The sequence below is a fragment of the Neolamprologus brichardi genome, chromosome 7, assembly GCF_056152115.1.
Source record: "Neolamprologus brichardi isolate AB-2024 chromosome 7, ASM5615211v1, whole genome shotgun sequence".
Taxonomy (NCBI): Eukaryota; Metazoa; Chordata; class Actinopteri; order Cichliformes; family Cichlidae; genus Neolamprologus; species Neolamprologus brichardi.
Window position 1 is genome coordinate 60,852,492 of NC_142110.1, and position 13,716 is coordinate 60,866,207.

General features: G+C 41.8%; 1 protein-coding gene across 4 annotated transcripts in view; it reads right to left on the minus strand.

The window, feature by feature from the left end:
* The window catches only part of sptan1 (spectrin alpha, non-erythrocytic 1), a 35,574-nt gene that overhangs the window by 2,325 nt on the left and 19,533 nt on the right, over nt 1-13,716 (minus strand). For 2 of the 4 annotated variants that reach the window (XM_087844024.1, XM_087844022.1), the window contains 25 exons: nt 13,522-13,569; nt 11,472-11,563; nt 11,186-11,330; nt 10,927-11,108; nt 10,720-10,819; nt 10,422-10,619; nt 10,198-10,344; nt 9,999-10,102; nt 8,297-8,459; nt 8,023-8,037; nt 7,058-7,189; nt 6,553-6,690; nt 6,363-6,467; nt 6,023-6,231; nt 5,818-5,938; nt 5,290-5,411; nt 5,072-5,204; nt 4,877-4,975; nt 4,612-4,771; nt 3,383-3,459; nt 2,977-3,186; nt 2,566-2,862; nt 2,096-2,208; nt 1,716-1,733; nt 446-500 (listed from right to left, as the gene is read on the minus strand). In XM_087844024.1, coding sequence (XP_087700150.1) covers nt 446-500; nt 1,716-1,733; nt 2,096-2,208; nt 2,566-2,862; nt 2,977-3,186; nt 3,383-3,459; nt 4,612-4,771; nt 4,877-4,975; nt 5,072-5,204; nt 5,290-5,411; nt 5,818-5,938; nt 6,023-6,231; nt 6,363-6,467; nt 6,553-6,690; nt 7,058-7,189; nt 8,023-8,037; nt 8,297-8,459; nt 9,999-10,102; nt 10,198-10,344; nt 10,422-10,619; nt 10,720-10,819; nt 10,927-11,108; nt 11,186-11,330; nt 11,472-11,563; nt 13,522-13,569 — 3,183 coding nt within the window. The remainder of the gene's footprint in view (nt 1-445; nt 501-1,715; nt 1,734-2,095; nt 2,209-2,565; nt 2,863-2,976; nt 3,187-3,382; nt 3,460-4,611; nt 4,772-4,876; nt 4,976-5,071; nt 5,205-5,289; nt 5,412-5,817; nt 5,939-6,022; nt 6,232-6,362; nt 6,468-6,552; nt 6,691-7,057; nt 7,190-8,022; nt 8,038-8,296; nt 8,460-9,998; nt 10,103-10,197; nt 10,345-10,421; nt 10,620-10,719; nt 10,820-10,926; nt 11,109-11,185; nt 11,331-11,471; nt 11,564-13,521; nt 13,570-13,716) is intronic. The other 2 variants (XM_087844025.1, XM_087844023.1) reach the window with 2 other exon arrangements.

A 13,716-nucleotide genomic window follows, 5' to 3' on the forward strand; every position in this document is an offset into this window, starting at 1 on the left:
AATCGAATGGCTGAACTGCCACCTCAGCATGCAGTCAAGTTCTATAGAATCTTGCTAATGACCTACTAATTGTATTCAGGTGTGTTGCAACAGGGACACATGGAAAAGTTGCAGGACACCAGGTCTCGAGGACTGGAGTTTGAGACCCCTGTTGTAAAGTGAAGAACCTGTAATACAAAGGTGTTGAACTCCAGGCCTCAAGGGCCGGTGTCCTGCAGGTTTTAGATGTGTCCTTGATCCAACACAGCTTATTTAAAATGCTAAATTACCTCCTCAACATGTCTTGAAGTTCTCCAGAAGCCTGGTAATGAACTAATCATTTGATTCAGGTGTGTTGACCCAGGGTCTAAAACCTGCAGGACCTTGAGGCCTGGGATTCGACACCCCTGCTGTAATAATAGTAAGAAAACCCCAAAAATCAAACAACCTATCCATGAGTATTTACCTTGGTGGCCTCCAGTTGGGATTCAAGGGTACCAGACTCTTCCACCATACATGACCTGACAGCAACAAGGAGTTATTATAAAAGCAGAAACGTAGATAATGTTTGGAATCAATCTCACACACACTCTGTTAATAGGATTGCACACACTCTTCTACACCCAGTGTTCCCACAAAAACCACTCTAAATGATGCACCAAACAGTGTTCGCAGATCCAAATAATTCGGCGTCTTTAATGTATAATTTGGGCCGTCACCTCTAAGATCAAACTGTTTTCCTCCCATTTGAAAGTTGAGCGTTTTTATGCTGACTTAACTGCCACATAGAAGAGCAGCTTTCATAATATAAATTTAATGATAATCCAAACCATGCAGAGAGGAGTGGAAACTGCAGCGGATCATCAGTGTGACAATCAGTTTTCTGTTACAGGGAATGATGTGGACCCTAAAGTCACTGCATGCATGCATGAGAAGTACACTTCATGTTTGTGTGAATATACATTCATCAGCCACAACACATTAAAATCAAAGACTAACTTTGAGGTAATTCTTGCATTGATGTTTCACTTTGTTACTTTGACAGTGCCAATGTAGAAGACCAAGAACCTCTGAAACTATTCAGAGACGAAAATGGTTCGTGCTTCCAGGTAAACGTGTATATTTCTGCTGTAAAATTGGTAGTCTGTGAAAGCAGACTCAAGTGGCCATTAGAGGAACTACACTTTTTGGCTCTTCCATCGTTGTTTCGTTGTTTTTGTAACTCCAGAGTTTGGTGTAGATTGACTGCACTGCTAGACATCCCAATACGCTCACAGATTGGCCCTATTCATCCTCCACTGACAGCTCATCTGTCTAATTATAAAAAGGTGCCGCATGTGTGAGCAGGCATTTTAATTTGTAGCAGATTATAGATTCAAACTGTTTGCAGTTTCCTTACCTGTTGTACACGGGAACAGACTACTGTTTGAAAGCAGAGCTGCCTGGTGTTTAAAGTTTAAGGACTGAGTGTTAGTGGAGTAGCTAGGTGCTGCTGAGCACACCAGGGCTCAGTGTGCTATTCTTTTAAACCTAAGTGCATGAGGTCACAGCCCTAAGGGCACTATGGGGATAAGAGAAAGCCCCAGAAGAACCAGAGATTAGACAGCACACAAAAACATGGAAGGAGATCATTTCTAAACATCACCCACCTTTGAGATCAAGATTTACTTTCACATCCTACATCACTTTCACAACCACACACACTTAATCATAAGAAAAGTTTAAGTGATATTAACCCATCCAGAAGATATGTCCTGATTAGCACAGTGATCCCAAGCAGCGACGGGGAAGGAGGGACAAAGAGAGAGAGAAATACACGTTAACAACATGAGATGACGATACAGCATCACACTTGGTTACTTGCCAACGTACCACAGGTCGACGTGCTTTGTGTAAATCTACCTAATATTACCTCAGCACAAACACAGACATGCAACAATGCAGAGAGCACCTTTACACAAACTTCAGTCAGTAGCAGCGTTTTTAAATCATGTAACTGAGACAGCCTGTCTTCTAAAACCACAAGATTACTCAGCACTTCTGATAAAGCAGCCTGAGCCACACAGCACAAACGCCACATGAATCAGAGGGTCAGCTGGATAAGCACATCCTTTACCTGGTCTCCTGTAGCCACTGGTGGAAGGCGTTGGCGTGCTGCGCGAACTCCTGACGCAGCTTGTCGTTTTCCTCCTGCCTCCTCTGCTCCTTCTGCAGCTCTAGCTCACGCTCCTACACACATTTACGGAGAACGCAACAGTTAAACTGAACTGAAGGCACACAAATCTACACTACACCACCATTGTCTGTGTGCACACTTCACATCTTTGCATGTGTACAAAGATGCGAAGCAATGATGGTTCAGACATAAATTAAGAAATGGCAGAGTGAGCTGGTTTAAAGAGGAAGATAAGGCAGATAGTTTGTATATTGTAGAATATTTCCAATAAACAGAAAAGTAAAAAGCCAAATCAAAGTTTGCTGGTAAGAAACGATATGCACGTGGAGATATGTCATTGGAAAAGCCAACAGAAGAAGTGCAGAAGTGCATTTGTGAATTTAAGGAGTACATATTCTATCATGGAGAACCTTGATGATCTTCTGCAGGTTCCTCCAAGTCTCCTCCAGGGCCTCCATGGTGAACCAGGTGTAGGGATTGGACACCACCTGGTAGCTCTTGATCTGTTGGTCCAGTTCTGCCAGTTGGTTAAAGTCGGCTTGAGCTGAGCTCAGTGAGGAACGGAAAGCCTCGTGGGCTTCACGCAGGGCTTTGATCTCCTCCAGAGAGTTGCACCTCACAGGGTCTGTCAAATCCTCCTCAGCATTCTCAAACCAGCTGTTAAAGGCTGACGCCTTTTTAGCAAATGTCAAGAACAAGTCTTCGACCTAGAGAAGAAGGAGAGAAGACAGGATCCTTAAAATGAGTCAAACTTTAAGATAAGTCCCTCGGGATTGATAAAATGCTCTGATTTGAGAGGGGAACTTAAAACATTTATTTACCTTTCTGAAATGTTCCTGGGCTTCCAGAAGCTTCTTCTTGCGTGCAGCAGAGTTCGACAGTAGCTGATTCCAGCGTTTCATTAGGGAAGCGTGACGAGCTTCGATGGCTTTTGACTGGACGTGTTTGGCAGCCAGCAGCTGGTCTTTCAGAGTTGTAATATTGGTGATGCCCTCCTGCTGGAAGGCCTGCAGGCCAGCATCAAACGTCTCCTGTACATGGAGATACAAAAAGATCAGGATTGCACTAGTCTAGGATGTATGTTATTTCCATCTGCAGTGTTATAGAATTGATGGTAATCTGCTCATCCAAATCCATATATGATGACAAACAGCGAGGCCCAGCACAGAGCAAAACAACAAAATGGTGTGGATGAAAAACAGGGAACTTTTCTGGGTGAGGGCGGACCTGTTTGGTAAGCAGCGTTTGCACAGAGGACAGGTCTCTGCCATAGTCGTCAGTCTTCAGGCTGTTTTCTTTCTCACCTAAACACAAAGTGCAAGTTATAAATTATGGTAACGCAGGAAACTACAGAATGCATTTCCTACAGAAAAATAATTGCTGAAGCTTTGGTGGAAAAAAAGTTGAATGAGCTGAAATAGACCAAATCATCACCTGAAAGCCAAAGTTCACGCAGAAGTGGCTGAATATCTTTAAAATGTACATTAGAAAAATACTGACAAAAGAAAATCTCCGAAAAAAAATCTCAATTGAATCCACGGCAGAGAAATGACTTCACTTCTAATCATCGGGTTAGAAAAGTTAATTCTAAAATTCATGAACTGCCTCCAACTGGCCAGATTTGAACCAGCTGTCTGCTGAAGACAAATCCACCAATGAAAAATAGCCCTGAAGTTCATGTGCCAATCATCATAAACTGAAAATGGAGCCAACAGCTTTAGGTTAGACAGCAGTAACTACTGACATACTGTTACTCTGTGACAAATCCCTGTCAAATCTGCCTCGGTGCACCTGCTGAAAAACTGCTTATAAATTCAAGACCACCACTCCTATCAAGGTGAAAGTCTCAAGGACTTGTTCTACAAAACAGTGTTTTTTTTTTTAAAATATTCCTGGTGTCAAAAATGTGGTTAAAAAGTGCTGCTGAGAGAAACTACTTACTGAAAAATAGATCTCTATCAGTCGGTTAGAAATTACGGTTACTCCCTTCACTTGGATCCACACAGTTCAAAAAGTTTACAAAGTTATAACTTCTAGAAAAGCATCGTTGGAAAGTGGGCAGTGGTGGCCATGTTTTGAGGCTAAAACGACTGCTATAGAGTGAACGCTGGACACAGCAGCAGTTGAAAGAAATTTTTAAGATTCATTTTTATCATTTCTGAAACTCGAGCAGTTGGTCCTCTCACTGAAACAGCCAACATGCCATCCCATACACACCCATTGTAAACTCAGGTGACAAAAAGCATGAAACTAAAACTGTAACTGAAGAAAAAATATGAAAGATATTGCTTAATCTGGATTAACACTAATAAACTGAGTACAATGACTATCATCTCTTATTAAACACTTATGGAAGGTGTACACTAAAAGTAGAACTATACTGGCATCTATATAGTACTTTGTCACATATTCATGATAGACTTTTATAGAAGAGACTGAACAAACTGTTATTGTACCGATCCAGGATTCCACAACGTCGGCCTTCCAGTTGAACTGCAGGAAGGCAGAGTTTTCGTCCAGCTTGGCCTTCCTCTGTGCTGCAGCCCTCTCCAGCTCAGACACTTTTCCTCGCAGAGCTGACATCTTGGCACTGATGTTGTCCACATGATGATTGTTCTGTTGCAAATACACAAAAGCCATGTTGGGAACTTTTCTTTCAGCTCTACTGCTTGATATAGTTGCAAAACAGTGTTTTTACTCGGTATGGAGCACAGCAGGTACCTTCTTGATGAGCTCCTCTCCGTTAGCACACACATCATTCACTCTGTCTCTGTGTACAGTGAAATCAGTCTCAAATGCTTCATGCTTTTTCAGTAAACCCTGTTAAAAACAATAATTTTCAGTTATAATCAGTAAAACCCATCAACAAGCCTCATTTCAGGATCTGTTATGCAACATAGTGTAACAATGAAGCACCTGCACAGCAGCAAGTGTGTCTCCGTAGTCCTCACTTCCCACTAGATTCAACTTCTCATTAATCCAGGCTTCTTCTTCTTCCACATTCGCCACAAATTGCTGGTACTCCAACGATTCCTCAAGCCTCTTTCCTCTGGGACCACAAACACAGACAAAAGCAGATGTGTAAGAGTGTGTGTGTGTGAGTTGGGTGAATGTGTGTAACCCAGGGAGCCCACCTCGCTCCAGATAAGTCCTTAAGTTCTTTCCAGTGGTCAACAAACTGGGCGAGCCTCTGCTGGATCTCCTCCTGGCCAATAGTGTTGTCATCTGACAACTTCTTCCCAGTGTCCAGCACAGACTTGGAACACACACAACACAGATCCAATCAGCCATTCTACAAGAATTTTACAGCATAATTGACAAATTCACAATGTGGCAATTTAGAGTAAACCCTTCAGAGTTTAACTACATGTCCTTGAACTGTGGGAGGAAGCTGGAGTACCCGGATAGAACCACGCAAACATGGGGAGAACATGCAAACTCGGGACCTTCTTGCTGTGAGGCAACAATGCTAACCACCGTGCCATCCATCTAGTCATAACCAAGCCTTGGATCATTTTCCCGTGTGGAAGGGACTAAATGTCAGCTGGTCTCAAATTTTGAAAAGAAAATATGAAACCAGCGGTACTGTATAATATCTGGATCGCTTAATTTTCCTTAGGCTAAGTAGAAAAATCTTAAAGAATGAATATGACAAATTCTACCTGGATGGCTGGCTCGTGGGCTCCAAGCTCAGCCTCCAGCCTCTTGTGTTTCTTCCTCAGATTCTGTACTCCTGTCAAATCACGTCCATAGTCCTCCGAACTCACAAGTAGCTTCTTCTCTCTGTGTGGGACACCGGCAGAATTTCACATGTTTAAGTGGAGATTCTCCTCATAGAAATAATATGAACATAGGGCACTTTCTTACTTGATCCAAGACTCTTCATCATCCAGGTCTCTGAAAAACTGGTGCAGGCGGTGGGATTCGTTTAGTTTAGCACGACGGCTGGCTGCCATATTCTTGATTTTAGCGAAGCGGCCGTTGACAGCATCACGCTTGTCCTTCACCTGAGTAGTATCGAAAGCATTGCTGGCCATCAGGCTGTCGGCCTGGCCGTTCAGATCCTTCAGACGATCCTGCAAGCAGAAAAAATATGGTGAGAGAACTTCACTGTATTTTATTCTAGACAACTTGCGTTTGAGTCTTTACTTTAGTATGTATTGTGTAGAGAATGATATACATTTATATAAAAAAATTAGCTTTGTACCTCATGGGCAGAAATATCAGCCTCCAGCAGCTGGTGTTTCTTCAGCAGATTGTTGACTGAAGCCAGATCCTTTCCATAATCCTCAGAGGCAAGAAGGGCTTCCACCTGAGAAACAACACCATGCATCAGTCTTTGAGATCATCTAATTTCTGTTAGTACCAGTGTTTATAGTCGGCAAGCAGATTGTTACCTCAGAGAGCCAGAAGTCAAAGTCCTTGATGCCAGTATTGAAGTTCTGCTGCTTGTTGGCCTCTTTGAGTTTCTGGCTCTTTTCTGCAGATTTGTTGACGAGGAACTGCCACTGTTCATCCAAAGCACTGAGACGTGCCTACGCAACAGACAGGTACAGCTTATAGGTTTGTACATCAGATCTCCGTTTTTTGACATAAAACGATGCTGCCATGTATGTTCTGTTCAGAGAAGTGGAAATCTATGTGAGGGATCGGCTTCACGTTCATTAAAAAAAACAAAAACAAATGATTATTTTCAATATTTAATATGTTCTGTTCTCTAACCCTTATTTGCACAGGACATTTTCTTGTTCACTGTAAAATCTGGTAAAATAAAATGGTCAGCATCATGCTATTTAAACACGTTCTACTGATAGTCTTCATTTTGGTCACTATAGTCATGACATTCATGTATAGGTGCTGACAGGTAAAATGTTCCACAGTATGCACACTTGATAAATGCACCTTGACTGCATCCTCGCTGCCGGCACAGGCTCCTCTCTGGATCAGGGCGTTGCCTGTGTCAATGACTCCACGAATTCTGTCTGCATTGGCGTGCAGCTCGGCCTCAAACGCCTGATGTTTCTGATGCTTACTCTGACGGTGGACACAGATGGGGAAAGAACCACAACATTAGAACTACATCATCCTTATTAACGGTGGAAATATTTACAGCTCACAGCTTCACAAAGTCATTTAACGCAGCAATGCTTTCATACTTACATTCAATGCAAAAGCCAAAATTAAAGCCAACGAACTGCTATGCAGTCGATATTAACGTCAGATGTAAATTAGTTTATATAATTATTGTAACGGAAACACTTTAATGTACAAAGACACAAAAAAAACTAAAAGCAACTATGACAGGCAATGTGTCAAGACACTGACAGACACATAAAACAAATGAGTAAACAACACAAAATGGCAGCAATGTCTGCAACGGACCTGACTTTAAGGAAATAAAGAGGGGGAGGAGTTGCTACAAAGTTGCTTCTTGTTTATATCCATCCGTTTCCTTTACAGCTGCTCTGAAGAGATGCAATGGCACCAGTGGAAAATTCCACAGCTATCAGTATGTAGTGCTATCTAATCATTACTCTAATCAGTTTGAGTCTGGATTTAAACATCTGAAGCAAGCTTAAAATAGCTCCTCAACCAAGAAATCAACATAAAAGTGGAAGTCACACCCACCAACCAGCAGTCTTTGATAAACTAACCTGGGATAAAGTACAAAATTAACACAGAATTAAAGAAGAATGAATGAGTTGAATTGAAACTCAAGTGAAAAGAAGCTGGCACTCAACAGTGCTGGATGAGGATGGTTGGAATGCTTATCACGCTCTATTGTGTCTACACACATAGCACAGACATAGACACACAGCAGATATTCTGCTTGCTTGTTAGTCAGCTGACACACTACTCAGACTTACCAGCAGCTTGGACAGCTATAAAAACAAAATAAGAGTGAGAGAAAGATTCAGTCTTACTGCAGACAGGGCACTGGAAGGGATCAGGTAAAGAGTATCAACAAGGCAAAACAGACAAACAATGTTTATATTTGGATTAGCCCCTTGCCTTAGAACGTAAGTAAATTATCTCATATTTCTGCACTAAATCCATATGTGAGATGTACATTCCCATTTAAAACTCGTTCTGTATGTGCAGCAGAGCTTCAGCTCCGAGTCGGGTTTCCCAAGTGCGTACCTGGATGTTGGTGGGATCCTTGTAAGACTCATCAGTTGCAGTCTGTAGTTTCTCACTGATCCAAGCCTCAATTTCATCCACATCACGACTAAACTGCTGCAGGGTCTGGGATTCACCCAGCTTGGAGCGCTTTTCGATCATCTGTGCCTTCAGCCGGCGCCACCTTTCAAACATCATTAAATTAGCTTTTAAAGGCAAGCTCAAACACAGCACACAAACATTTTACAGAATCGGCCACGGGTTTGTTTGGCAGATTCTTGATGCTTTGGTAAATGGTAAATGGTAAATGGACTGATTCTTATATAGCGCTTTTCTACTCTCTCGGAGCACTCAAAGCGCTCTATACAACATGCCACATTCACCCAATCACACCCATTCTCACAAGCACTTTATCTATACTTAGTGCAATTTAACTACATTCACACACATTCATACTCCGATGGACGCATCGGAGAGCAACTTGGGGTTAGTATCTTGCCCAAGGATACTTGACATGCAGACTGGAGGAGCCAAGGATCGAACCACCAACCTTCCGATCAGTAGGTGACCTGCTCTACCTCCTGAGCTACAGCCACCCCATAGGGAGATCTCATGTATGATTTTCCCCCCAAAACTTTCTGATATGTGAACAAAGAAAATGTAGCTTTTCTTATCACCTCATCATAAATAATGGTACAATTCAAGATGTAGATGTAGGGAGTAATGAGAATATTGTTCTTCAGGTGAGTTTAAGCCCAGTGTTAGAAGACTATATAATTTAAGCTATGATATGTACACAGTGTATAAACTGCAAAGCTGTAGTGGTCGTTCTGTCATAACAATGAATTAGCTCATAAAATCAAGTTTTTTGTGTTCATTAGAAAGTGAGAATATTCAACTCGGAGGCCTCTATTTCCATTTACAGTCCAAAGCTGACCGATTTGTTTTGTTGCCATTTTTTAAATCAGTTTGAGGGGATGAAATAAATAAAATAAAATAAGGCAATGCATTATCTTTATCTTTAGTGTTTTCATATGGAGAGTCCACTGACACCTCCACAAAAGTCCTTCAAACATCCTTGACTGTGAGTAGGTCAAATACTGGTTTCACTTCAGCGCTTCGTCTGTTGTAACTGCACTCTTCTTTGCAGGTGGCTGAAGGACTACCACCAGCACAAGCAAGAATAGAACAGAACCTTGGTTGTAAATATGTTACAACAGTTACAAAATTTAGACAAAGGCCCACAGAGCTGTGTGTAGGCTCTGCACAGGATAACACACAACCGTGCTCATCTCCTGACACAATGCAACTGGAAGTTATTTATCATAGCAGAGACTTTTCTTTTTTCAACCATGGAAACGGTCCTTTTGTTTTCTATGAGAGTCCAGGCCTTGTTCTGTTGCACAGCACACCTGTGTGTTATTGCTTCCTCATTATTTTACAAGCTGTGGATTTAGAAACTCCAAATGTTTCTCCTGCTTTTTCTCAGGTGAGTCTTATTATTTTATTATTATTTATTATTTATTATTTATTTATTATTTATATTATCTATTTCGCGGCGTCATTAACGTCTGTGCGTTTTGAATTAAGCTCCCCTTTTGTAGTGCAAGCAACAACTTCTAAATGCAAATGCAACTGTCCACAAAACTACTTTATTGCACAACTTGAGCATCTGTAAATTAGGATTGTGTCAGTGATCAAGTTTAACAGCCACGTTTTCTACCTGTCAAGAACTTCATTGCGGCGGTTAAGAATCTCAGGTTTGGCGTAATGGTCGGCTCCAATCAACTGGTCAGCAAAAGACTGCAAAGCAGCAATCTTCTCCTCCTGTAAATCAAGCCAGGATTTAATGATCAAGAGAAAAAAGGGTAATAGCAGTCAGTTTTCAAAGCTTTCACGGAGCAACGAAATGCCTCACTGACCTGAACGTTGATGGCCTTGTCAAAGTCTTCATGTTTCTTAATGAGGGCCTCCACACTGTCCAGGGAGTCACCCTTGTCATCACTGGCGAGGAAGGCTTCACGAGCTGCCATCCAGTTCTCAGCCTGCTCACAGTCTCTGTTAAAAAGCTGTGGATGGACAAACAACCTTCAGTGGCTGATATATGGTCTTTAACTGTCTGCTTCATGTCCAAGGATGTCATTACCTGGAGTTCTAGGCACTGATCCAACATCATGCGGCGCTGCACCCAGGCCTTCTCCAGATCAGCGCGCTCACGGTCTAAAGCCTCAAGTTTTTGCTGAATCTCAGGACTAGCATAGTGGCCTCGAGCCAGCAGCTGCTGTCCGAACTGTTCAAACGCCTGGAAAGTACCAGCCCGAGCATCAATCTCTGTACGGTGTTCCTGGAGAGAGAAAAACAAACAAGAAAGAAGACAGTTAGAGTTAAGCAATAACTTATATCGGAAAACACGCAAAGAAAGAACAAGACTAAATATTTGATACCTGGTGTCTTTCTAAAAGGGCCTCGGCTCCAGTCACATCCTTAGCCAGCTCCTCTGAGGACACTAATCCTCGGATTCCATTGATCCAGGACATGAGATCTCTATGCACAGTAAAGAATTGCAGTCAGTCAAAACCCTGCATATCTCTAAGACATCACTTTCCTCAAAAAATGTTAAACATTTTTGGATCCAGCAGTCCCGCCCCCACCTGAAGTCAGAGAGGAAACGCTGCAGGTCATGGGAATTGCCAAGCTTGTCTTTGCGCTGGTCAGCACGTCCCACCAGGCTGCTCCAGGCAGTGTTCAGCTCTGTGCATTTCTCCTGGATGTCATCCACCGCTTCAGGGTGAGACTGGATCAAGCGCTCTGCTGTCTCTCCAAGAGAGTTAACCTAAGTAGAGAAATGGGAAAATTAATAAAAAATAAATACAAGATTTCAGGCTTAAAATTACTAAAAGTAAATCTGACCTTATCCCCCAGGGCAGCCAGGTCTCTCTCAAAGCCCTCGTGTTTGCGCTGCAAAGCCTGGACACTGGCCAAGTCGTGACCGTAGTTGTCAGTGTTCAAGGCCTGGTTCTTCTCCTCAATCCACTCTTTAGTCTCATCAGCATCCCTTAGGACACACAACACAACTCAAGTTAATTGTTGTAGCTGACAAAATGTCCCAAAGCCCGTTTCTCTAATAAATAACACAAAGCAGAGAGTGAACTCGATGACTGATGATCACAGGCGATATCCCACTTTGGATTTGTACCTGTGGAACCGCTGCACCTCATGTGCACTGCCCAGCATGTTGCTCCTTTCTTCAGCCAGCTGTTGCAGGGATCGCCAGCGGTTGTTCAGCTCCTGCACATAACATACAATATTAAACAGCACTCTGCACTCATCCCACACACTGCTCCCTGTGTCTGGAGCATGTTTTTCTCATGCTAGTGGTAACATTTGAGATGAGTTGCAGTACACCAATTGAAATGAGCATACGCTAAACAAGAGGCGCTTTCAGACAGAACAGTTGCCTAGAGGCTAACGGCTCACTGGGAGCACAACTCTGAGTGCTTTTTATTTTGGATTTGCAATAAAATAGGAAAACCAATGTGACACAACAGGTTGCAGTTGGCCCTACAACAAGAAGGAGCATGCTGTGTGTTTATTGTGCTTTATGGGTTTGATGACGACAGGCCTGAAAAGGAAGTTCAATCCATGTTTGGTTTGGTTGTAATTTAATGATGTTATCCACTTATTGTGACACGTGTAAAGCACAGACGGCTTTACAAACAACTTTTGTGGTCTCACTTCCTTGTAATGCTTTTTCAGCTTCTTCCATTTCTACAATACTTTTTCTTTTATGTGGATGCCAATCATAGCCAAAAAATAAATAAAATAAAAATACCTGCAGCTGCCAGTTTACCCTCAGCCTCCTACTACATGCACCTATGGTATTAATTTAAGAATCCTAAGTCACAACTATGATTCTTGAGTTATCACATTCACAAACTTCGGGGTCAACATTGCCCCACCTCTCACCGGGGTGACGACAACAACGCACGTAACGAGAAGAAAAGTCTTAGCTTTGATGAGTCAAAATTGTTAATTCTTCCTATTTCATTTAATATTTTGACTGGATTTTAGGTCAAACTATTAAAAAGTAGTATGGCAACTCTCAATATGAGGTACGAAGAGACGTAGATTCAAGTAAAGGAGGAAATCTTTAGATTTATTTTTGTTTTTCAGCCTATAGGAGACAGCAAAAAAAGTTGCCAAGTGCATTTTGATGTTAGGCACTCATTTTCATCCACATAATAAAAAACAGTGTTCATTCAAAATTATGTTTTAAATATATTTGTATATTTATATACTAACTAACTATGGTGGCATTCATAGAAATAGCTAGAAATCTTAAACAGTTATTCTGCTTTTATTCAAAGTCTGGACTTCAATCACATCTTGAGTAAAGGTAAGTTAAAATCCTCCGAGGTGAAAGAAAAGGGGAACTTTCTACAATAGTTTTAGGACCTAAGCTCCTGCAGTCTGAAAGCGCCTAACTAAGCCACGTTTCCACAACACCCTCAGTGCTTCTGCGGCAGGGCCAGAAACCCAAATCAGTTCCAGAGAAATTACTTTCCATCCCCAAAAGCTCACAATTACAGGTTGGTACTTTATGATAATTCATAAGCTTTGGGGTTGCAAAGATGAAGTTATCTAACTGGTTAAGCTTTTGCAGTTAGACCGTATAAAATATACTGATCTTGAGGCTAGAGTGTAAACACAGAACATCAGTGGACTGAAAAGAGATCCTGTTTTAAATTTTTTGCACTTTTGGTGGAAAAGTGGCTAAGAGGGTCAAAGTCATTCACACTAACAGATACATTTCAAGATCAGTTTAACAGTGACACAAGGAAAGCTAGATTAAACATATTTCACTCAAGCACAATCATGCAAATAATGTGCTCAATTCGTGCTACTTTGCACTGAGTATTTGATGAGCACAGACAGCGATGGACAAACAAAAGTAGGTGGATGATGGAGATGAGATGCACAGAACTGGGTGCATTACAAACAAAGAACATGACAGGTTTAGCATAACTTATGCATTATGTCATTCATATTACAGCAACAATAATTAGGATCAGGACAGGACAAATGGTGCGGGAAGCATTGTGTTAAAAACAACAAGAGGAACACTGCTCATACTGAAGTCAGGTTTCAGTGAACATGAGGGGATAGATCATGTGACACTATCACAGTATGGTTAGTGTTTCTGATCACAATGCGCAGAGTGGTTGGATTGGACTTGTTTATCTTACCTTGATTGTATTAAAGTTAGCCGTTGTTTGAACAGCCAAGCGTATATTCTAAAGTCAAAGGTAAACCAAACATGGACATGGAGGGAAGGACACAAAAAAAACACCACACCAGTCAAGAGCGTTATGGAAAATCCCGGGGTTAATCTTGGTTCTCACAAGACCAACTGAGACACCATTCACTAGCACTGCAACCAT